At 41.8% G+C, this 27,681-nt stretch overlaps 1 protein-coding gene across 1 annotated transcript in view; it reads right to left on the bottom strand.

Annotated features, from left to right (window-relative positions):
• The window catches only part of LOC118381825 (protocadherin-11 X-linked), a 325,295-nt gene that overhangs the window by 183,561 nt on the left and 114,053 nt on the right, over window positions 1-27,681 (bottom strand). The window contains exon 4 of the mRNA XM_052517370.1: window positions 8,786-8,845. Within this exon, the coding sequence (XP_052373330.1) occupies window positions 8,786-8,845 (60 nt within the window). The remainder of the gene's footprint in view (window positions 1-8,785; window positions 8,846-27,681) is intronic.

The raw sequence follows: 27,681 nt of genomic DNA, 5'->3' as shown, positions 1-27,681 counted from the left end.
AGTCAGTAGTTTAACAATGTTCAGACCTTAGAGGATAGTCAGTAGTTTAACAATGTTCAGACCTTAGAGGATAGTCAGAGGGGGGGAGGGTCATGTAGCTATTTGATTTTTAATTTTAGGACTCCTTTAGGTCTAAAAAAATATATATATAAAAACATATTAGAATAAATAATGAATTTTGCCTTTGCTGTAGCCCATATAATCACATCAAATAAGACATTCATAAATTAATAACACATTCATGAACTCTGTAACTGCTTTAAAGTCGCCATTCGCCTCATGGTGAAATCCCTGAGTGGTTTCCTTCCTCTCTGGCAACTAAGTTAGGAAAGACACATGTATCTTTGTCGTGACTAGGTGTGTTGATACACTAAAACAATTAATCATAAGGAATACAGTTTTGAAGTGTCTGTCCTATATCTAAGAGATATAAGAATGCTCAGGAATGTAGTAAACATGCTTTACTCAAATTTAACACCTTATTTTGAGGGGCACAAAACTACCTCCGTGCTTCCATTCGTTTGAATGGGTTAGCTTCAGGCAAGTCCAGTAACAATTGTGGGGGTCGTAGAGCAAAACGGAGAACACCGTCGTATGCACGAGAGTCTCCCCTTTCCAGAGTGGCGATAATTATATGTATGCCAAAACCATTCGGATGATACAGACAGAAGTTTGCACATCAGCGGTGCCAACTTGAAACAAGTCCCGTGACTTGGACGTTGTTACAGATACATTTTAGAGAATACCGATTTTTGGGGGGATGCCTCATGGTCTGACAAGCAGCGCTGTAGCTCGGCCTCCTTCCACGGCAGATGAAGAATGCCGGCACAGGCGTATACGGTAAATTTTGACTCAGTCAATGGAAAACACTTGATATCTCTAGATTAAACTGACATATTTTGATGGGTATTTTGTTATTATGTTACTTGGGTTGACACATGGGTGTGTCAATGGAATAAACAAAGGATGAACAATGTTCAGACCCCAGAGGATAGTCTGTCTGCTCTGTGTGTAATGTAGCTGAGTGACAGTATAATACCGTGCTGGCCTTGTGTTCTCTCTGCTCTGTGTGTAATGTAGCTGAGTGACAGTATAATACCGTGCTGGCCTTGTGTTCTCTCTGCTCTGTGTGTAATGTAGCTGAGTGACAGTATAATACCGTGCTGGCCTTGTGTTCTCTCTGCTCTGTGTGTAATGTAGCTGAGTGACAGTATAATACCGTGCTGGCCTTGTGTTCTCTCTGCTCTGTGTGTAATGTAGCTGAGTGACAGTATAATACCGTGCTGGCCTTGTGTTCTCTCTGCTCTGTGTGTAATGTAGCTGAGTGACAGTATAATACCGTGCTGGCCTTGTGTTCTCTCTGCTCTGTGTGTAATGTAGCTGAGTGACAGTATAATACCGTGCTGGCCTTGTTCTCTCTCTGCTCTGTGTGTAATGTAGCTGAGTGACAGTATAATACCGTGCTGGCCTTGTGTTCTCTCTGCTCTGTGTGTAATGTAGCTGAGTGACAGTATAATACCGTGCTGGCCTTGTGTTCTCTCTCTGCTCTGTGTGTAATGTAGCTGAGTGACAGTATAATACCGTGCTGGCCTTGTGTTCTCTCTGCTCTGTGTGTAATGTAGCTGAGTGACAGTATAATACCGTGCTGGCCTTGTGTTCTCTCTGTTCTGTGTGTAATGTAGCTGAGTGACAGTATAATACCGTGCTGGCCTTGTTCTCTCTCTGCTCTGCTGTGTAATGTAGCTGAGTGACAGTATAATACCGTGCTGGCCTTGTGTTCTCTCTGCTCTGTGTGTAATGTAGCTGAGTGACAGAATGTAGCTGAGTGAGTATAATACCGTGCTGGCCTTGTGTTCTCTCTGCTCTGTGTGTAATGTAGCTGAGTGACAGTATAATACCGTGCTGGCCTTGTGTTCTCTCTGCTCTGTGTGTAATGTAGCTGAGTGACAGTATAATACCGTGCTGGCCTTGTGTTCTCTCTGCTCTGTGTGTAATGTAGCTGAGTGACAGTATAATACCGTGCTGGCCTTGTTCTCTCTGCTCTGTGTGTAATGTAGCTGAGTGACAGTATAATACCGTGCTGGCCTTGTGTTCTCTCTGCTCTGTGTGTAATGTAGCTGAGTGACAGTATAATACCGTGCTGGCCTCGTGTTCTCTCTGCTCTGTGTGTAACGTAGCTGAGTGACAGTATAATACCGTGCTGGCCTTGTTCTCTCTCTGCTCTGTGTGTAATGTAGCTGAGTGACAGTATAATACCATGCTGGCCTTGTGTTCTCTCTGCTCTGTGTGTAATGTAGCTGAGTGACAGTATAATACCGTGCTGGCCTTGTGTTCTCTCTCTGCTCTGTGTGTAATGTAGCTGAGTGACAGTATAATACCGTGCTGGCCTTGTGTTCCCTCTGTTCTGTGTGTAATGTAGCTGAGTGACAGTATAATACCATGCTGGCCTTGTGTTCTCTCTCTGCTCTGTGTGTAATGTAGCTGAGTGACAGTATAATACCATGCTGGCCTTGTGTTCTCTCTCTGCTCTGTGTGTAATGTAGCTGAGTGACAGTATAATACCGTGCTGGCCTTGTGTTCCCTCTGTTCTGTGTGTAATGTAGCTGAGTGACAGTATAATACCATGCTGGCCTTGTGTTCTCTCTCTGCTCTGTGTGTAATGTAGCTGAGTGACAGTATAATACCATGCTGGCCTTCTGTTCTCTCTCTGCTCTGTGTGTAACGTAGCTGAGTGACAGTATAATACCGTGCTGGCCTTGTGTTCTCTCTCTGTTCTGTGTGTAATGTAGCTGAGTGACAGTATAATACCATGCTGGCCTTGTGTTCTCTCTGCTCTGTGTAATGTAGCTGAGTGACAGTATAATACCGTGCTGGCTCTGTGTTCTCTCTGCTCTGTGTTCTCTCTGCTCTGTGTGTCATGTAGCTGAGTGACAGTATAATACCGTGCTGGCCTTGTGTTCTCTCTGCTCTGTGTGTAATGTAGCTGAGTGACAGTATAATACCGTGCTGGCCTTGTGTTCTCTCTGCTCTGTGTGTAATGTAGCTGAGTGACAGTATAATACCGTGCTGGCCTTGTGTTCTCTCTGCTCTGTGTGTAATGTAGCTGAGTGACAGTATAATGTGTACCTGAGTGACAGTATAATACCGTGCTGGCCTTGTGTTCTCTCTGCTCTGTGTGTAATGTAGCTGAGTGACAGTATAATACCGTGCTGGCCTTGTGTTCTCTCTGCTCTGTGTGTAACGTAGCTGAGTGACAGTATAATACCGTGCTGGCCTTGTGTTCTCTCTGCTCTGTGTGTAATGTAGCTGAGTGACAGTATAATACCGTGCTGGCCTTGTTCTCTCTGCTCTGTGTGTAATGTAGCTGAGTGACTCTGCTGGCTTGTGTTCTGTGTAATGTAGCTGAGTGACAGTATAATACCGTGCTGGCCTTGTTCTCTCTCTGCTCTGTGTGTAATGTAGCTGAGTGACAGTATAATACCGTGCTGGCCTTGTGTTCTCTCTCTGCTCTGTGTGTAATGTAGCTGAGTGACAGTATAATACCGTGCTGGCCTTGTGTTCCCTCTGTTCTGTGTGTAATGTAGCTGAGTGACAGTATAATACCATGCTGGCCTTGTGTTCTCTCTCTGCTCTGTGTGTAATGTAGCTGAGTGACAGTATAATACCATGCTGGCCTTGTGTTCTCTCTCTGCTCTGTGTGTAATGTAGCTGAGTGACAGTATAATACCATGCTGGCCTTGTGTTCTCTCTCTGCTCTGTGTGTAATGTAGCTGAGTGACAGTATAATACCATGCTGGCCTTGTGTTCTCTCTCTGCTCTGTGTGTAATGTAGCTGAGTGACAGTATAATACCATGCTGGCCTTGTGTTCTCTCTGCTCTGTGTGTAATGTAGCTGAGTGACAGTATATTACCGTGCTGGCCTTGTGTTCTCTCTCTGCTCTGTGTGTAATGTAGCTGAGTGACAGTATAATACCATGCTGGCCTTGTGTTCTCTCTCTGCTCTGTGTGTAATGTAGCTGAGTGACAGTATAATACCGTGCTGGCCTTGTGTTCTCTCTCTGTTCTGTGTGTAATGTAGCTGAGTGACAGTATAATACCATGCTGGCCTTGTGTTCTCTCTGCTCTGTGTAATGTAGCTGAGTGACAGTATAATACCGTGCTGGCTCTGTGTTCTCTCTGCTCTGTGTTCTCTCTGCTCTGTGTGTCATGTAGCTGAGTGACAGTATAATACCGTGCTGGCCTTGTGTTCTCTCTGCTCTGTGTGTAATGTAGCTGAGTGACAGTATAATACCATGCTGGCCTTGTGTTCTCTCTGCTCTGTGTGTAATGTAGCTGAGTGACAGTATAATACCATGCTGGCCTTGTGTTCTCTCTCTGCTCTGTGTGTAATGTAGCTGAGTGACAGTATAATACCATGCTGGCCTTGTGTTCTCTCTCTGCTCTGTGTGTAATGTAGCTGAGTGACAGTATAATACCGTGCTGGCCTTGTTCTCTCTCTGCTCTGTGTGTAATATAGCTGAGTGACAGTATAATACCGTGCTGGCCTTGTGTTCTCTCTCTGCTCTGTGTGTAATGTAGCTGAGTGACAGTATAATACCATGCTGGCCTTGTGTTCTCTCTGCTCTGTGTGTAATGTAGCTGAGTGACAGTATAATACCGTGCTGGCCTTGTGTTCTCTCTCTGCTCTGTGTGTAATGTAGCTGAGTGACAGTATAATACCGTGCTGGCCTTGTTCTCTCTCTGCTCTGTGTGTAATGTAGCTGAGTGACAGTATAATACCGTGCTGGCCTTGTGTTCTCTCTCTGCTCTGTGTGTAATGTAGCTGAGTGACAGTATAATACCGTGCTGGCCTTGTGTTCCCTCTGTTCTGTGTGTAATGTAGCTGAGTGACAGTATAATACCATGCTGGCCTTGTGTTCTCTCTCTGCTCTGTGTGTAATGTAGCTGAGTGACAGTATAATACCATGCTGGCCTTGTGTTCTCTCTGCTCTGTGTGTAATGTAGCTGAGTGACAGTATAATACCATGCTGGCCTTGTGTCTCTCTCTGCTCTGTGTGTAATGTAGCTGAGTGACAGTATAATACCATGCTGGCCTTGTGTTCTCTCTGCTCTGTGTGTAATGTAGCTGAGTGACAGTATATTACCGTGCTGGCCTTGTGTTCTCTCTCTGCTCTGTGTGTAATGTAGCTGAGTGACAGTATAATACCATGCTGGCCTTGTGTTCTCTCTCTGCTCTGTGTGTAACGTAGCTGAGTGACAGTATAATACCGTGCTGGCCTTGTGTTCTCTCTCTGTTCTGTGTGTAATGTAGCTGAGTGACAGTATAATACCATGCTGGCCTTGTGTTCTCTCTGCTCTGTGTAATGTAGCTGAGTGACAGTATAATACCGTGCTGGCCTTGTGTTCTCTCTGCTCTGTGTGTAATGTAGCTGAGTGACAGTATAATACCATGCTGGCCTTGTTCTCTCTCTGCTCTGTGTGTAATGTAGCTGAGTGACAGTATAATACCGTGCTGGCTCTGTGTTCTCTCTGCTCTGTGTTCTCTCTGCTCTGTGTGTAATGTAGCTGAGTGACAGTATAATACCATGCTGGCCTTGTTTTCTCTCTCTGCTCTGTGTGTAATGTAGCTGAGTGACAGTATAATACCATGCTGGCCTTGTTTTCTCTCTGCTCTGTGTGTAATGTAGCTGAGTGACAGTATAATACCGTGCTGGCCTTGTGTTCTCTCTGCTCTGTGTGTAATGTAGCTGAGTGACAGTATAATACCGTGCTGGCCTTGTGTTCTCTCTCTGCTCTGTGTGTAATGTAGCTGAATGACAGTATAATACCATGCTGGCCTTGTGTTCTCTCTGCTCTGTGTGTAATGTAGCTGAGTGACAGTATAATACCATGCTGGCCTTGTGTTCTCTCTGTTCTGTGTGTAATGTAGCTGAGTGACAGTATAATACCATGCTGGCTCTGTGTTCTCTCTCTGCTCTGTGTGTAATGTAGCTGAGTGACAGTATAATACCGTGCTGGCCTTGTGTTCTCTCTCTGCTCTGTGTGTAATGTAGCTGAGTGACAGTATAATACCGTGCTGGCCTTGTTCTCTCTCTGCTCTGTGTGTAATGTAGCTGAGTGACAGTATAATACCATGCTGGCCTTGTTCTCTCTCTGCTCTGTGTGTAATGTAGCTGAGTGACAGTATAATACCGCGCTGGCCTTGTGTTCTGTTCTGTGTGTATCGCTCTGTGAATCCAGATCATGGAGAATAATGTGGGTGGACCAGACGTGAACATGTGCCCCGCGGGCATAGCAGCCAAAGTGGCATTTGTTGCTTCATTCTATTGCGTCAACTGTTTTAAGGAGAGACGGCTGATGAGAGAGGCGACATGGGACATTGCAAACGCTTCCTAAAATCTCAAGGGCAGTATATGCATGTAGATTATTCCTGGTGATATGCCAATATGACTGTTTCCATCTGAAATGCCACCCTATTCCCTATATAGTGCACTACATTTGACCAAGGCCCATGGCTCCCAATTCCCTATATAGTGGCCACAGACTTACACGTATTGTCTGTCTCAAATGACCCCCTTGTCCCTATGTCGTCAAAAGTAGTGCACTACAGAGGGAACAGGGTGCCATTTGGGATGCGCCCCAACGACATCAATATCGCCGAGCTCGTCTTATTAGAGGTGATCTCAATATGAGCGGTGCCAGTTCAGGACCAAGTGAAGGACGTGCCGGGGATTCCAGTGTCGTTTTTGTGTCAACTGACTCAGGACAAAGCTGATTGCCTCGCTCATTATTTCCCAATGACAGGGGACAGTATCGCGTTGTATTATTTACTGTCAAACGCAGTCAGACACGCCACGATATATATCATCCAGTCGGCAGCTTTCAATGGCACAAGAGTCACTTTAGAAAGCTGTCCCGAACATTAAAGGTGCAGACTGGGATGTTGGGAACCTAGCTGTTCAAAGGTCATTTCAATTTGAGATTTTTATAATTGCTTTGCCATTGATTCTCGAAGAATATAAATTATAAGTGTCTTGTGAGTGAATCGCAACTGTCAGTAACTTTAACATAACCCAGAATATTAGGTGTTTTGCCTCCATTGTTTACAACATTAAAATGCTGAGTGCATAGCTTCAGAGTATTTGTAAATCTATACGTTGGACTGTCAGTCCTTGCATCTAGAGTGTTGTCTATGAATACGAGAGGTTGTACATAATCCCTAGCCCCGTCCCCTCGGCTGTAATCCGAAACAATAGGAGAGTCAAACATGTAGTTGTTATCCAATTCCGGATTGTAGTTTTTAGGCTGAAAAGAGGTGTAGTTTTCAGCTGACCACACGATGACAGGTTGTCAGACTGCCCTCTCAACTGAGTGTTTGTTGTGTGTGTGTGTGTTTACTCTTGACCGTGCCATTCAACCAGAAAAGGACATGGGCATTTTGACACTTTTTTTTCTTTTTTCTTCCCCTTAAGTGAACTGGAAGACGTGAGAGGATTTCACTACATCACACATTATCACGTTCACAAGTAGAAGCAGTGGCAGAGTCAAGTGTAAAGTTAGTTTACACTAACTGTGTGATGATTACCTTGAATACGTCTGGAGGATGGTGGATTTATTTTTTTTACTCTGCATAGCCTAGTGGGAAAATTATTTGAATAGATTTATTTGACATTCTCATATCATGTTAAATATATGCTAATTCTAATTTACATTTGTTTAGTTTGAGGAGTAATTCTTAATTTCAAAACAAAAGGAAGAGTGTGGATGTCATTAACACAATTTAACAGGAAAAATATTACTTTAAATTGTATTAGTTAAACATCCTTGTGAACAACAGAAATCCAGATTCACTATATACATGTAGAAATATGTATACAAAATATACTATATACTGTTTAGGTTAATATACTGTAATATATTGTATCCTGTATATGTTAATATAGAGTAATATACTGTGTCCTGTATACTATGTATATATAGAGTAAAATACTGTATCCTGTATAGGTTAATATAGAGTAATATACTGTATACTGTATAGGTTTATATAGAGTAATATACTGTATCATGTATAGGTTAATATAGAGTAATATACTGTATCATGTATAGGTGTATATAGAGTAATATACTGTATCCTGTATATTATGTATATATAGAGTAATATACTGTATCCTGTATAGGTTAATATAGAGTAATATACTGTATACTGTATAGGTTAATATAGAGTAATATACTGTATCATGTATAGGTTAATATAGAGTAATATACTGTATCATGTATAGGTGTATATAGAGTAATACACTGTATACTGTATAGGTTAAAATAGAGTAATATACTGTATCCTGTATAGGTTATTATAGGTTAATATACTGTATTGGTTAATATAGAGTAATATACTGTATACTGTATAGGTTAATATAGAGTAATATACTGTATCCTGTATAGGTTAATATAGAGTAATATACTGTATCCTGTATAGGTTAATATAGAGTAATATACTGTATACTGTATAGGTTAATATAGAGTAATATACTGTATCCTGTATAGGTTAATATAGAGTAATATACTGTATCCTGTATAGGTTAATATAGAGTAATATACTGTATACTGTATAGGTTATTATAGGTTAATATACTGTATTGGTTAATATAGAGTAATATACTGTATCCTGTATAGGTTATTATAGGTTAATATACTGTATAGGTTAATATAGAGTAATATACTGTATCCTGTATAGGTTAATATAGAGTAATATACTGTATCCTGTATAGGTCTAGGAAGAGCTTACCTTATGGGGACAAGTAGATGCGACTGAGCTGAAGGACTTCTCTGGTGTCTGACCCTGATTCTACAAGATAGAAAAACACATTATCAGAAGCATGCTTAGTGTGGAGGGCCATTTCCAACACAACACTATTTGTGATAGTAGGGTATGTGTCCCATATGGCACCCTATTCCCTACGTAGGTCTATACGTTATGTGGAATCATCTGACTGATAAAGGAGGTTTGTAATCTTTCCACAAAGGATAATAAAGGGAATAGAAAACATCATAACAAAATAACAACACATTATTATACCCTGAGAATAAAAAAATTAAAATAAAAAGTGAGATTATATTCTCAAGATAAAGATTTACAGTACGACCATAAGGCTACAGTGCATTTTTATTCTCGGATTATGAAAAGGCTAAAACCACGCCTGGTGCTGTTGTAGGGTCACTTACGCACGGTATGGTCGAGAGAATAACGGAGAGAAAATAAGTAGCATCTACTGTTTGTCCCAAATGGCATCCTATTCCCTATATAGGCCTATGGGCCCTGGTCAAAAGTAGTGCACTACTACTTACAACAAAGACCTTACAGTCAGAGGATTCCACATAACACACAGACCTACTACTTACAACACAGACCTTATAGTCAGAGGATTCCACATAACACACAGACCTACTACTTACAACACAGACCTTATAGTCAGAGGATTCCACATAACACACAGACCTACTACTTACAACACAGACCTTACAGTCAGAGGATTCCACATAACACACAGACCTACTACTTACAACACAGACCTTATAGTCAGAGGATTCCACATAACACACAGACCTACTACTTACAACACAGACCTTATAGTCAGATGATTATCATTTTGTTAATACGGTGATGCGTTATTCAGATACAAGAAAACAGCATTAAAATAACCTGCTAAGGTATGTCGGCAACAGATGGTCCTGCTGCTTGTGATTATGCAAGACGCACAATTGCAGCAACAATTTTTTTTATTTTTTTATAAATGCATCTTGAAACGACCCGAGGAACAAATGAACAAAACTGTCAACAGGATATGGTGGGGTGTAATTGCATATACACACATTCAGCCTCTGTCCCAAATGGCAACCTAGTACCTATTTAGTGCACTAAATATGGGCCCTGCTCGAAAGTAGTGCACTGAATAGAGAATATGATGTATATTGGGGTTTGCAGATACACAGTAGCACACATTCACAAAGGACATTGGGATTGATTGGATCTTTGCAATGTCAGTGCCTTCCCCTCCCTCAGAGTCACTAGGAAGTAAATGTTTTTGCCCCCCTATTGTTCAAGGGAAACCTATGCCTTTGCACTCACAACAGGGAATATAGAGCCTAACAACGACGGAACCACTCACAACAGGGAATATAGAACCTAACAACGACGGAACCACTCACAACAGGGAATATAGAGCCTAACAACGACGGAACCACTCACAACAGGGAATATAGAGCCTGACAACGACGGAACCACTCACAACAGGGAATATAGAGCCTGACAACGACGGAACCACTCACAACAGGGAATATAGAGCCTAACAACGACGGAACCACTCACAACAGGGAATATAGAGCCTGACAACGACGGAACCACTCACAACAGGGAATATAGACCCTGACAACGACGGAACCACTCACAACAGGGAATATAGAGCCTAACAACGACGGAACCACTCACAACAGGGAATATAGAGCCTGACAACGACGGAATCACTCACAACAGGGAATATAGAGCCTGACAACGACGGAACCACTCACAACAGGGAATATAGAGCCTAACAACGATGGAACCACTCACAACAGGGAATATAGAGCCTAACAACGACGGAATCACTCACAACAGGGAATATAGAGCCTGACAACGACGGAACCACTCACAACAGGGAATATAGAGCCTAAAAACGACGGAACCACTCACAACAGGGAATATAGAGCCTAACAACGACGGAACCACTCACAACAGGGAATATAGAGCCTAACAACGACGGAACCACTCACAACAGGGAATATAGAGCCTGACAACGACGGAACCACTCACAACAGGGAATATAGAGCCTGACAACGACGGAACCACTCACAACAGGGAATATAGAGCCTAACAACGACGGAACCACTCACAACAGGGAATATAGAGCCTGACAACGACGGAACCACTCACAACAGGGAATATAGACCCTGACAACGACGGAACCACTCACAACAGGGAATATAGAGCCTAACAACGACGGAACCACTCACAACAGGGAATATAGAGCCTGACAACGACGGAATCACTCACAACAGGGAATATAGAGCCTGACAATGACGGAACCACTCACAACAGGGAATATAGAGCCGAACAACGATGGAACCACTCACAACAGGGAATATAGAGCCTAACAACGACGGAACCACTCACAACAGGGAATATAGAGCCTGACAACGACGGAACCACTCACAACAGGGAATATAGAGCCTAAAAACGACGGAACCACTCACAACAGGGAATATAGAGCCTAACAACGACGGAACCACTCACAACAGGGAATATAGAGCCTAACAACGACGGAACCACTCACAACAGGGAATATAGAGCCTGACAACGACGGAACCACTCACAACAGGGAATATAGAGCCTAACAACGACGGAACCACTCACAACAGGGAATATAGAGCCTGACAACGACGGAACCACTCACAACAGGGAATATAGAGCCTAACAACGACGGAACCACTCACAACAGGGAATATAGAGCCTAAAAACGACGGAACCACTCACAACAGGGAATATAGAGCCTAAAAACGACGGAACCACTCACAACAGGGAATATAGAGCCTGACAACGACGGAACCACTCACAACAGGGAATATAGAGCCTAACAACGACGGAACCACTCACAACAGGGAATATAGAGCCTGACAACGACGGAACCACTCACAACAGGGAATATAGAGCCTGACAACGACGGAACCACTACAAATATAGGAATATAGAGCCTGACAACGACGGAACCACTCACAACAGGGAATATAGAGCCTAACAACGACGGAACCACTCACAACAGGGAATATAGAGCCTGACAACGACAGAACCACTCACAACAGGGAATATAGAGCCTAACAACGACGGAACCACTCACAACAGGGAATATAGAGCCTGACAACGACGGAACCACTCACAACAGGGAATATAGAGCCTAACAACGACGGAATCACTCACAACAGGGAATATAGAGCCTGACAACGACGGAACCACTCACAACAGGGAATATAGAGCCTGACAACGACGGAACCACTCACAACAGGGAATATAGAGCCTAACAACGACGGAACCACTCACAACAGGGAATATAGAGCCTAACAACGACGGAACCACTCACAACAGGGAATATAGAGCCTAACAATGATGGAACCACTCACAACAGGGAATATAGAGCCTGACAATGATGGAACCACTCACAACAGGGAATATAGAGCCTAACAATGATGGAACCACTCACAACAGGGAATATAGAGCCTGACAATGATGGAACCACTCACAACAGGGAATATAGAGCCTAACAATGATGGAACCACTCACAACAGGGAATATAGAGCCTGACAATGATGGAACCACTCACAACAGGGAATATAGAGCCTAACAATGATGGAACCACTCACAACAGGGAATATAGAGCCTGACAACGACGGAACCACTCACAACAGGGAATATAGAGCCTGACAACGACGGAACCACTCACAACAGGGAATATAGAGCCTGACAACGACGGAACCACTCACAACAGGGAATATAGAGCCTGACAACGACGGAACCACTCACAACAGGGAATATAGAGCCTGACAACGACGGAACCACTCACAACAGGGAATATAGAGCCTGACAACAACGGAACCACTCACAACAGGGAATATAGAGCCTAACAACGACGGAACCACTCACAACAGGGAATATAGAGCCTGACAACGACGGAACCACTCACAACAGGGAATATAGAGCCTAACAACGACGGAACCACTCACAACAGGGAATATAGAGCCTGACAACGACGGAACCACTCACAACAGGGAATATAGAGCCTAACAACGACGGAATCACTCACAACAGGGAATATAGAGCCTGACAACGACGGAACCACTCACAACAGGGAATATAGAGCCTAACAACGACGGAACCACTCACAACAGGGAATATAGAGCCTAACAACGACGGAACCACTCACAACAGGGAATATAGAGCCTAACAACGATGGAACCACTCACAACAGGGAATATAGACCCTGACAACGATGGAACCACTCACAACAGGGAATATAGAGCCTAACAACGACGGAACCACTCACAACAGGGAATATAGAACCTAACAACGACGGAACCACTCACAACAGGGAATATAGAGCCTAACAACGACGGAACCACTCACAAAAGGGAATATAGAGCCTGACAACGACGGAACCACTCACAACAGGGAATATAGAGCCTGACAACGACGGAACCACTCACAACAGGGAATATACTCACAACAGGAATAGGGAATAGAGCCTGACAACGACGGAACCACTCACAACAGGGAATATAGAGCCTAACAACGACGGAACCACTCACAACAGGGAATATAGAGCCTAACAACGACAGAACCACTCACAACAGGGAATATAGAGCCTAACAACGACGGAACCACTCACAACAGGGGAATATAGAGCCTAACAACGACGGAACCACTCACAACAGGGAATATAGAGCCTGACAACGACGGAACCACTCACAACAGGGAATATAGAGCCTAACAAACGACTCACAACAGGGAATATAGAGCCTAACAACGACGGAACCACTCACAACAGGGAATATAGAGCCTGACAACGACGGAACCACTCACAACAGGGAATATAGAGCCTAACAACGATGGAACCACTCACAACAGGGAATATAGAGCCTGACAACGACGGAACCACTCACAACAGGGAATATAGAGCCTAACAACGACGGAACCACTCACAACAGGGAATATAGAGCCTGACAACGACGGAACCACTCACAACAGGGAATATAGAGCCTGACAACGACGGAACCACTCACAACAGGGAATATAGAGCCTGACAACGACGGAACCACTCACAACAGGGAATATAGAGCCTGACAACGACGGAACCACTCACAACAGGGAATATAGAGCCTGACAACGACGGAACCACTCACAACAGGGGGAGTGACCAGGCCTCACATGGAATGGAGTAGGGCTTCACAGACTAGCCCCCCCTGAAACCTTAACTAGCTACCTCAGGAGGCAGGTGTCAGTTGTTAGCCCCTCATATCCAATTATGTTACCGGGGTACGCACTCCTAATGCTCTCTGACACCATAAATGTCTTCCTTATGGTATCACCAGGAGAGAAGAGACACTGAACTGTCCAGACTACCAACATCTATATTTCATCACAACTTAAAGAGAATCTGGCTGTAGCAACAATAACTACTGGGGATGATGGAGAGCGAAAGAGCCACACGCACACACACACACACGCACGCAAACACACACGCAAACACACACACACACGCACGCACACACACACACACACACACACACACATACACATACACACACACACAACCCCAGCTAGCTAGCTTCACTGGCACTGCAGCAGCAAGCAGCGTAACACTCATCTCATGTAATATTAAAGGGCCGATGGCCAAGCTTGGTTGTCTGAATTAGTTGAAACAATTTCCCCCCAAAGAGTAGATACTGGAACTGTTACTATATCAGGAGAAATGAACATAAACATGACAGATTTTTTGGAGGCAGGGGGAGGGCGAAGGAAGCTGTGTGTGTGTGTGTGTGTGTGTGTGTGTGTGTGTGTGTGTGTGTGTGTGTGTGTGTGTGTGTGTGTGTGTGTGTGTGTGTGTGTGTGTGTGTGTGTTTTTTGCCATGGGGGGTATGATGAGAATGGCTTGATTAACTCCATTTTCAATTATTGAACACATGCTTTCCTACACAGTTTTCACTTATTTCATGAGCTTCGTGCAAACAATATGATATATTTACAGTATATATATCCAATATGATGTAAAATACAGTATATATACAGTATGATATATTATAGAGTATTAATACAATATGATATATTTACAGTATATATATCCAATATGATGTAAAATACAGTATATATACAGTATGATATATTATAGAGTATTAATACAATATGATATATTTACAGTATATATATCCAATATGATGTAAAATACAGTATATATACAGTATGATATATTATAGAGTATTAATACAATATGATATATTTACAGTATATATATCCAATATGATGTAAAATACAGTATATATACAGTATGATATATTATAGAGTATTAATACAATATGATATATTTACAGTATATATATCCAATATGATGTAAAATACAGTATATATACAGTATGATATATTATAGAGTATTAATACAATATGATATATTTACAGTATATATATCCAATATGATGTAAAATACAGTATATATACAGTATGATATATTATAGAGTATAAATACAATATGATATATTTTACAGTATATATACAATATGATATATTATACAGTATATATACAATATGATATAGAATATAGTACATATACAATATGATATATTACACAGAATGTATGCAATATGATATATTATATGGTATGGATACACAGTATGATATATTATACAGTATTTACACAATATGATGTAATATACAGTATGTATCAATGATGATGTAATATACAGTATATTTCCATATGATATATTATACAGTATACATACAATATGAAATGTTACACAGTATATATACAATATTTTAAATTATAGAGATATAAATGCAATATGATATAGAATATACTATGTATACAATATGATATATTATACAGTATATATGCAATATGATATATTATATAGTATGTGATATACAGTATATACAGTATATGTACAATATCATCTATATACAATATGACATATAATGCAGTATAAATACAATATGATATATTTTACAATATGTATACAATATGAAATACAGTATATATGCAATATTAAATATTGTACAGTGTATAAAATGATATACAGTATATATACAATATGATATATTATATAGTATAAATAGAATATAATATATTATACAATATATATACAATATGATATATTCTACAATATGTATAAAACATGATATACACTATATATAAACAATATGAGATATTATACAGTATGTATGCAATATGATATACAGTATATATACAATATTATATATTATACCGTATGTATATGATATGATAAACAGTATATACAGTATATATATACAATGTGATATATTATACACTATGTATATGATAAACAGTATATACAGTATATATACAATATGATATATTATACACTATGTATATGATAAACAGTATATACAGTATATATACAATATGATATATTATACACTATGTATATGATAAACAGTATATACAGTATATATACAATTTGATATATTATACCGTATGTATATGATATGATAAACAGTATATACAGTATATATATACAATATGATATATTATACCGTATGTATATGATATGATAAACAGTATATACAGTATATATATACAATATGATATATTATACACTATGCATATGATATGATAAACAGTATATACAGTATACATACAATATGATATATTATACACTATGTATATGATATGATAAACAGTATATACAGTATATACATACAACATGATATATTATACGGTATGTATATATACACAGCATATACATTGTATATATACACAATGTGATGCGCTACTGTAACCTGAGAAGAGCTTACAGTATATCACACCATGTAAGGCCAAGAGAATCGGCTGTCCTGTTGCAAGGTTAAACCACAGTACTTTGTGTAGGTAGGTTGATGTCAGCAACCCCAAGAGAATCGGCTGTCCTGTTGCAAGGTTAAACCACAGTACTCTGTGTAGGTAGGTTGATGTCAGCAACACCAAGAGAATCGGCTGTCCTGTTGCAAGGTTAAACCACAGTACTCTGTGTAGGTAGGTTGATGTCAGCAACACCAAGAGAATCGGCTGTCCTGTTGCAAGGTTAAACCACAGTACTCTGTGTAGGTAGGTTGATGTCAGCAACACCAAGAGAATCGGCTGTCCTGTTGCAAGGTTAAACCACAGTACTCTGTGTAGGTAGGTTGATGTCAGCAACACCAAGAGAATCGGCTGTCCTGTTGCAAGGTTAAACCACAGTACTCTGTGTAGGTAGGTTGATGTCAGCAACACCAAGAGAATCGGCTGTCCTGTTGCAAGGTTAAACCACAGTACTCTGTGTAGGTAGGTTGATGTCAGCAACACCAAGAGAATCGGCTGTCCTGTTGCAAGGTTAAACCACAGTACTCTGTGTAGGCAGGTTGATGTCAGCAACACCAAGAGAATTGGCTGTCCTGTTGCAAGGTTAAACCACAGTACTCTGTGTAGGCAGGTTGATGTCAGCAACCTCTTTCAATGACCCTGTCTGCTCTTTCTACAAAAAAAAATGAAACTCAGACAGTGCACGTCATCGGTGTCTAACGCCTTTATAGCAGATACTACTTTTGTTGTGTTCACGATCTGCGGATGTGTCTTCCTGTTCCATGCAGATTGTGAACAGAACAATACTAGTATGCACTTTCTGAGTTTTGACAGAGCGATATTACGGTATGGTGAGAATGTAATGTGTTAAAATAAGACTCTAATTTAATGTCTTTTACTTGTCAGAATCTGAATGCAGTTCGAGCGCCATTTTCTTCTCCAACATTAAATGGAATACTAAACAAGTCTTAAAAATAGCTAGTTGTTGCCTCACGGGTGGCGCAGTGGGTAACGGTGCTGCAGCGCCAGCTGTACCACCAGAGGCTCTGTTGTAACCGGCTGAGACCGGGAGGTCCGTGGGGCGACGCACAATTGGCATAGCGTTGTCTGGGTTAAGGAGGGTTTGGCCGGTAGGGATATCCTTGTCTCATCATGCACCAGCGACCGGGCACAGTGCTCGCTAACCAAGGTAGCCAGGTGCACGGTGTTTCCTCCGACACATTGGTGCAGCTGGCTTCCGGGTTGGATGCGCGCTGTGTTAAGAAGCAGTGCGGCTTGGTTGGGTTGTGGGGAGGCATGACTTTCAACCTTCCTCTCTCCCCGAGCCCGTACGGGAGTTGTAGCGTTGAGACAAGATAGTAACTACTAACAATTGTACACCACGAAATTGGGGAGGAAAAAGGGGGAAAAATGATAAAATATATATATAAAAAAATAGCTAGTTATTTGTTTTGGCGCTTGATACTTCTCCATACAAACAGAGTCTCTACACAACATAGCATCTCTGTCCAGGTAAGTCTGTTTGTGACACATAGTTGACATTTTCACTTTAGAAGGCTCAGGATGTCATGAAAATAGCGACAGTCTAAGGAACTCTCTGCGTGAGATGCTACCCTGTCCCTGAGAACTTAACCCCCCTGCGTTTCCTTAGCCGCATCAAACAAAATTCCACACGGTGCTTGAAGCGATAGGCTGCAAAGTGCTCTAATCTCTCTGCCATCAGGTAAGAAACAGACTTACTACTGGCTGACAAAGAGGAGCTCTTTGATATGTCAGCTTTGCCACAGGTGCATGGAGACACCGAGGCCTGTCGCCTCTGCTGAGCCCGTCTCCAAAGCAGACCTAGTTCCTTTTTAGGAGTGAGAATCCACCACTGCGCAGTGTGAATTCCCAATTAATCACGGTCCCAGGGATTCCCACAGTGAAAAACCTAGGGTTCACTGCTTTTATTCATCTGCTTGATCTGCCCTCATATTTAGCCACACCTTGAAGTGTTTTACTGTGTTATGTCCAGGACAACCAGGGTTACAAGTCGTATACAAAACAACTTGACATAAACACTTGCATTCATGAGTTTTATTGACAGATGTATAAGGTCCACCATGCAAAAACATGACAAAAACGTTTTAATAAGAATGCTGTTTGCTCAGTGGGAGATGAATATCAAACAGCAACAACTGTGTGGAGTTTTGGAGTTTTTGACAGCAACTATGTACGTGAGCTTAGTACAGTGAGCTCATTAGAGTATTATAGACACTATGTCCTGGTATTTCCTAGTATCTTCGATGTAGAAGAACCCATTACAGTATTATAGACACTGTCCTGGTATTTCCTAGTATCTTCGATGTAGAAGAACCCATTACAGTATTATAGACACTGTCCTGGGATATCCTAGTATATTCTATGTAGAAGAACCCATTACAGTATCATAGACACTATGTCCTGGTATTTCCTAGTATCTTCTATGCAGAAGAACCCATTACAGTATTATAGACACTATGTCCTGGTATTTCCTAGTAACTTCTATGTAGAAGATCCATTTACCTTCTAACCACTCTTGTGTGGCTTGTGAACGTCATAGAGCAAAACAGACTAGACGTGCACGTTCACGAGAGTCTCAGCTTTTCATAGTGGGTTTGGAAGCATTAAATAAATGACAGTGGTATTTAAAGCGATCCTTGATGTGCAATATACTGTTGTCTTTAGTAAAGGCAGGACTTCAGGGTAGTTTAGTGACCAATTCCAAGTCTCACTAAAAGTCCTTTGAACACGAGTTTCAAATCATTTACACTTTTCTCCCACAAAAAAAATCACCTTTCAGCATTGTTGGGAAGAGCCCATAAGTAAGTATTTTACTGTTCGTCTACATTTGTTGTTTTACGAAGCATGTGACAATTAAAATAGGATTGATTGATTGATTGATCTTGGCTCTGGACTAGAACAATACATCATTATGTGGTTGGTGTAATCCAAGGACCTTTGCTGTGCTTGTCGATAATGTGATGTGTTCCCTATCAGATCTACCAGTGCACTAGACCAGAGGGTGATTTGTAGATTAGACAGTCAGAACCTCAATTATACGGTATTACATTTACGTTGAAATCAATCTCATAACCATTGTATTCAGATTTCAGATAATGAAAACACATAACACAGATTTCATATTAACACTCAGAGACAGATTCACAGATAGCTGCATTGCGTCTAGTTTATTGATGAAATATTCATGGATGAGATAAGGACGCATTACATTTAGGGTGCATCCCAAATGAGACCCAATTCCCTATGTTATGCACCACCTTTTGACCAGTGCCCAATAGGGCCCTGTTCAAAAGCAGTGCACTCTGTATGAAATAGGGTGCCATTTGGGATGTAAGATTACGTTTCTCTGCAGCTGTAATAATAAATGAACATACCTTCTATGAACACCATTGTTTTGTTCTGCTAAGAGAATGAAATGTGATTTGAATGCTGTTAATCCTGTTAAAATATATTAGCTCACTCATTACAGCGCCAGGAAATATCTGCTGTGTGTATTGTATATGTTAGCTATCCAGATCAAAGAGCCCAATCGCTTTGTTTTGAAGTCAAATATTGACAGTATGTTTCTAGAAATGTATTTGTATGTCCCAGTTCTTCCTATGTGTTTTGAGTTGTCCGTTACGCTACTCCGGTTTGATGTACGCCTTCGACAGAAGTTCTCTGTCTAATAAATACATGTATCGTGCCTTTCGAGAGCCTACGGTAGAGGGCCCTACAGTAATATATAATAATAATATAATAAATAATATATGCCATTTAGCAGACGCTTTTATCCAAAGCGACTTACAGTCATGTGTGCATACATTCTACGTATGGGTGGTCCCGGGAATCGAACCCACTACCCTGGCGTTACAAGCGCCATGCTCTACCAACTGTGCTACAGAAGGACCACTACAGCAGGGGAGACTACAGCAGGGGAGACCAGAAGATTACAGGAGACGAGATTACAGCAGGGGAGACTACAGCAGAGGAGACTACAGCAGGGGAGACTACAGCAGGGGAGACTACAGCAGGGGAGACTACAGCAGAGGAGACTACAGCAGGGGAGACTACAGCAGGGGAGACTACAGCAGGGGAGACTACAGCAGGGGAGACTACAGCAAGGGAGACTATAGCAGGGGAGACTACAGCAGAGGAGACTACAGCAGAGGAGACCACAGCAGGGAGACTACAGCAGGGGAGACTACAGCAGAGGAGACTACAGCAGGGGAGACTACAGCAGAGGAGACTACAGCAGGGGAGACTACAGCAGGGGAGACTACAGCAGGGGAGACCAGAAGATTACAGGAGACGAGATTACAGCAGGGGAGACTATAGCAGGGGAGACTAAAGCAGGGGAGACTACAGCAGGGGAGACTACAGCAGAAGAGACTACAACAGAGGAGACAACAGCAGAGGAGACTACATCAGGGGAGACTACAGCAGAGGAGACTACAGCAGGGGAGACTACAGCAGAGGAGACTACAGTAGGGAAGACTAAAGTAGAGGTTAATACAGCAGGGGAGACTACAGCAGAGGAGACTACGGCAGGGGAGACTACAGTAGAGGAGACTACAGTAGAGGAGACTACAGTAGAGGAGACTACAGTAGAGGAGACTACAGTAGAGGAGACCAGAAGATTACAGGAGAGGAGATGACAGTAGAGTTGAATACAGCAGGGGAGACTACAGTAGAGGAGACTACAATAGAGGAGACTAGAGTAGAGATGACTACAGTAGAGGAGACTACAGCAGGGGTGACCACAGCAGGGGAGACTACAGCAGGGGAGACTACAGCAGAGGGGACTACAGCAGAGGAGACTACAGTAGAGGTGAATACAGTAGAGGTGAATACAGCAGGGGAGACTACAGCAGGGGAGACCAGAAGATTACAGGAGAGGAGATTACAGTAGAGGAGGCTACAGCAGGGGGGACTACAGTGGAGGAGACTACAGCAGGGGAGACCAGAAGATTACAGGAGATGAGATTACAGTAGAGCAGACTACAGTAGAGGAGACTACAATAGAGGAGACTACAGTAGGGGAGACTACAGTAGGGGAGACTACAGTAGGGGAGACTACAGTAGAGGAGACTACAGAAGAGGAGACTACAGTAGAGGAGACTACAGTAGGGGAGACTACAGTAGAGGAGACTACAGTAGGGAAGAAGACTACAGTAGGGGATACTACAGTAGGGGAGACTACAGTAGAGGAGACTACAGTAGGGGAGACTACAGTAGAGGAGACTACAGTAGGGGAGAAGACTACAGTAGGGGATACTACAGTAGAGGAGACTACAGTAGGGGATACTACAGTAGAGGAGACTACAGTAGAGGAGACTACAGTAGAGGAGACTACAGAAGAGGAGACTACAGTAGAGGAGACTACAGTAGGGGAGACTACAGTAGAGGAGACTACAGTAGGGAAGAAGACTACAGTAGGGGATACTACAGTAGGGGAGACTACAGTAGAGGAGACTACAGTAGGGGAGACTACAGTAGAGGAGACTACAGTAGGGGAGAAGACTACAGTAGGGGATACTACAGTAGAGGAGACTACAGTAGGGGATACTACAGTAGAGGAGACTACAGTAGAGGAGACAACGTTGACATCAGCAAACCGCTCGCCCACACGACACCATACACGCTTTCTGCCATCTCCCCGATACATTTGAAACTGGGATTCATCTGTGAAGATCACACTTCTCCAGCGTGTTAGTGTCCATCGAAGGTGAGCATTTGCCCACTGAGTCGGTTATGACGCCGAACTGCAGTCAGGTCAAGACCCTGGGGAGGACGACGATCACATAGATGAGCTTCCCCAAGACGGTTTCTGACAGTTTGTGCAAAGATTCTTAGGTTACGCAAACCCAGCTGTCTGGGTTGCTCTCAGAATATCCTGCAGGTGAAAAAGTGGGATGTTGAGGTCCTGGGTTGTCATGGTTACACGTGGTCTGTGGTTGTGAGGCCAGTTGGACGTACTGCCAAATTCTCTAAAACGAAGTTGGAGTATGCGTATGGCAGAGATATTAGCATTAAATGATCTTGCAACAGCTCTGGTGGACATTGCTGCAGTCAGCATGGCAATTACACACTTCCTCAACATTTTTTGACATCTGTTGCTTAGTGTTGTGTGACAAATCGGCACATTTTAGAGTGAACCTTTTATTGTCCCCAGTACAAGGTGCACCTGTGTAATGATCATGCTGTTTCATCAGGTCCTTGATATGCCACACCTGTCAGCCAAATGTATTATTTTAGCAAAGGAGAAATGCTCACTAACAGGGATGTAAACAAATGTGTGCACAAAATCTAAGTGAAATAAGCCTTTTGTGCACTTTGTAAATGTTTACCGTCTTTTATTTCAGCTCATGAAACACTTTACATGTTGCGTTTTTATATTTTTGTTCAGTTTAGTTTTTTGCAGGGCGCAGACATCTACTCTAGGGGGTTAATAGACGGCAATAGGAAATATATTGGTGAAGAAGAGCTAACACTCACACTCTTCTTTCTGTGCTAGCTTGCAAAATAGCTACCCTAGGGAACTACATTAGCTTTCAATCCCTAGGCCATCATAGCCCATGCAGGATACAACCCATGCTGTTCACATTCAAGGCAGACTCCCTACAAACCTGAAAACAAGAGCACCATTCACTCCCAGTGTCAAGCAGACAGGGGCTTGTTTTGGGGTGGGGGGGGGCACATTGGTATGTCGGGTGAGTGGGGGCCATTGGGCACCACTGGCCTTCTCTGCACATACACAGAGATGCTTTATACTGTCAGCTAACTTCCTGGCTATCTCTACAAAGTGCCTTACTGTTGCTGCATTCAGTCAACTGCAATTCCATTTACTTTTTTTTCTGACATTTTTTTGTGTTTACCGCGGTACGTTGTTTTAAAAAAAAAAAAAAAACGAAAACATTTTTCCTCTCACTGGGATTAAAGCAAACGCTGTAGTTCCAGGATTATCAAATGGCTTTGATCATGTGAGTTCAATGTTTTTGATCTGAAGCAGGAAGAAAAGAAATACTGTCTGTGGATTCCACTGCTGGTTGAACTGTACACCCATGACATGAGTCGCTGACAGGTAGTGAATATGAAGAATGGAACAAGCACAAAAAAACAAGTCATTTTGGAATATTGTTTTGTTACGATGAAGGGATTCACCAGCAATGTATTCCTGAAATACCAGATATACTCAAATTTGATCCAGTATTATATGATCTGTACTGTTGTATGAGTGTTGTGCGTGCCTTAGCTTTACACCTGTCTGACTGTCCAGTATTTTTATAATTAATATTTTGATTATTTTTTATTTAACCTTTATTTAATGTTTTTTTTTTTTTTTACAATGACGGCCTATCCCGGTCAAACCCTCACCTAACCCGGATGACGCTGAGCCAAATGTGCGCCACCTTATGGGACTCCAGATCATGGTCGGGTTGTGATACAGCCCGGGATCGAACCATGGTCTGTAGTGATGCCTCCAGCACTGAGATGCAGTGTCTTAGACCGCTGCGCCACTTGGGAGTAAATGCTCTTGGAGTTAAATGTTTTCCTATAGGATTTATCAGTACTACATGATACAGGATTTATCAGTACTAAATGATACAGGATTATCAGTACTAAATGATATAGGATTTATCAGTACTAAATGACATTGGATTTATCCGTACCAAATGATACAGGATTTATCAGTACTAAATGATACAGGATTTATCAGTACTAAATTATACAGGATTTATCAGTACTAAATGATACAGGATTTATCAGTACTAAATGATACAGGATTTATCAGTACTAAATTATACAGGATTTATCAATACTAAATGATATAGGATTCATCAGTACTAAATGATACAGGATTTATCAGTACTAAATGACATAGGATTCATCAGTACTAAATGATATAGGATTTATCAGTACTAAATGATTTGCTTGTAGTATACTCTACCTATTTCAAAACAAATCAAATCGTATATTTTCCAGATGTTAATGCTGGTGTAAGGAAATGGTTTTTATTCCTAGCTCCAACAGTACAGAACAAGATCAATACAAAACAAAACATTTAAAGAAAGGAATTAAGTAAAATATAAATATTAGAACGAGCATTTTCAGAGTCTGGGAATGTGTATATATATATATATATATGATGGTGTGTGTATAGACATTATGAAAGGTATATGAATAGAACATAATAGATACAGTATAGTATAAGGCAGGATACAAATGTCCCAGATGTGTGGAGAAGCATTCAGTGAACAATAATAGAAGGTTTTCCACAGAAATGGAGAGGCTAGCTGTGCTCCACCGACAGCCTCCTCCAACCCCTCCTCCCCACCTGATCATTAGCCCTGGGCAATTTGGGAGGTTTCAATCCCTGTATTATTATCCAGCTTTACTACTACTTGGACACGCAATCAAAGTGACAACACAGTACACAGAAACACTTTCTCTCCCACTCCCCCAAACCACTGACGGACTTTCTACCTAGCCTGATGTTGGACTCAAATTCCATCATATCATGCCAAGGGACTGTAGCTCGTTTCAGTCAACAGAAATATTTTCCCTAGCTAGGATCATTTCCAATTATTGTCTGTGCCAAAAAAAACACACACAAAAAAAACCACGACATATCAAAACAATTATTTTGATGGGGCTCCAAGGCAAGAACATATTTCAACTTGAATGTTCTACCTGAAATCATTATAAAGGCGTGGTTTCAGGCAATATGCCATCAAAGCCTAATTGAATATCATTTTAATGGTATAAAAAAAAAACCTACAAGAAAGACAGTTGGAGTATCTATCTGCCATGTTTTTAGATAGACTCTGTCAGTCAAACAGTGAAACAACACAGACTCACAGACAGGCTGACAGGGCACGAAGCACTAATGAACTTCCCTCCAAGCTCTGTGGGTTTTTACTCGTTTCCATGTGTGTTTAGTTTTTAGTGTATAAAATGAAGGTAACACTACAGTATATCTCCTTAAGGAAAGCACAAATACAAGCACTTTGCCATAATGAGCCCAAACTGCAAAGCAATTATAATTAGAGACGAGAAAAAAAAGTGGTTGTAACATTTTGAATAGCCTCTTCGTAATGCCTTTATAACTTCTTATGAACAGTTTATAATGCATTATAAAGCGCATCCTATGATGTAATAACTGATCAGAAATATATATTATGACTATATGAACTACTCAAACCAGTGCGAACCAATCGCTTACCTCTTTCCTACACAAGGAAACATACTATTGGTCTGATGTCCTGTCTGTACTTTGACATGGCTCGCCATGCTTACAGCGGTTCTGTAGTGTAGCCAATGCATTGCCATAATTGTTTTGGCTTGGAGGAGGGCCAATTTTCCATGAGAAACATTCCAAAGGCACTCAGAAGATGCTAGTCCTTAGTCCTTTGACTAAGGTGCCATGGGGAAATAATGAAATTTCAGTGTAAACGACGCTGTTCTGTTAGTAATAGGCCAACCACTCACTGCGTTTGACCATCGGTTTTGTTCTAGCCTGTTGGCTCGACTTTAGTATGCATTGGTTGAAGCTCAATGTTAAATTCAATCTCCCTACCATCGTATGTCAGCCAATATGACACCAATGTGGATGAAAATTCACAAAGCCACTAGAATAAACTCATCCACACCTTTGCTTCATCACAATACCGGAGAGCAACTTCTGTCCAGTGAAGTCCACAAAGCACATTGCATGTAACAAACAGATACATAACTTACTGCATAGTCAAGTAACGTAACTTACTGCATATTCAACTAAGTTAACCCATAATGACAGGTAAGTATATGGGCTTATATATACTATATATTCAAAAGCATGTGAACACCTCTTCAAATGATTGGATTTGGCTATTTCAGCCAAACCTGTTGCTGACAGGTGTATAAAAATCGAGCACACAGCCATGGAATCTCCATAGACAAACATTGTCAATAGAACGGCCGTACTGAAGAGCTCAGTGACTTTCAACGTGGCACTGTCATAGGATGCCACCTTTCCAACAAGTTAGTTCATCAAATTTCTGCCCTGGTCAACTGTAAGTGATGTTATTTTGAAGTGGAAACGTCTAGGAGCAACAATGGCTAAGCTCTGAAGTGGTAGGCCGCACAAGCTCACAGAACGGTACCGCCAAGTGCTGAAGCGTGTAGCGCATTAAATTAGTCTGTCCTCGATTGCAACACTCACTGCAGAGTTCCAAACTGTCTCTGGAAGCAAAGTCAGTGTAACAGTTTAGCTTCCATCCCTCTCCTCGCCCCCATCTGGGCTCGAACCACATCGACAACAGCCACCCTCGAAGCATTGTTACCCATCGCTCCAAAAAAGCTGGGGCCCTTGCAGAGCAAGGGGAACAACTACTTCAAGGTCTCAGAGCGAGTGACATCACCGATTCAAACGCTAAGCTAGTTATTTAACATTGGTTACATCAGTATACGAACTGTTCATCAGGAGCTTCATGAAATGGGTTTCCATGGCCGAGCAGCCACACACAAGCCTAAGATCACCATGCGAAATGCCAAGCGTCAGCTGGAGTGATGTAAAGCTCACCGCCATTGGACTCTGGAGCAGAGGAAGCACATTCTCTGGAGTGATTAATCACGCTTCCCCATTTACTTATACAGTGCATTCGGAAAGTATTCAGACCCCTTGACTTTTTCCACATTTTGTCACGTTACAGCCTTATTCTAAAACAATTTCTCTTTTTATTTTTTTCCTAATCAATCTCCACTCAGTACCCCATAATGATCAATAAAAAAATAATAATATCACATTTAAATATTATTAAGTGCCTTTACTCAGTACTTTGTAGAAGAACCTTTGGCCGCGATTACAGCGTTGAGTCTTCTTGGGTATGACGCTACAAGCTTGGCACACCTGTATTTGGGGAGTTTCTCCCATTCTTCTCTGCAGAGCTTCTCAATGGGGAGCATCGCTGCACATCTACTTTCAGGTCTCTCCAGAGATGTTAGATCGGGTTCAAGTCCGGGCCTTGACTGGTTCACTCAAAGACATTCA

This window comes from Oncorhynchus keta, chromosome 4 (assembly GCF_023373465.1).
Source record: "Oncorhynchus keta strain PuntledgeMale-10-30-2019 chromosome 4, Oket_V2, whole genome shotgun sequence".
NCBI classification, from domain to species: domain Eukaryota; kingdom Metazoa; phylum Chordata; class Actinopteri; order Salmoniformes; family Salmonidae; genus Oncorhynchus; species Oncorhynchus keta.
The sequence above is the reverse complement of the archived record's forward strand: the minus strand, read 5'-3'. Positions and strand labels throughout refer to the sequence as shown.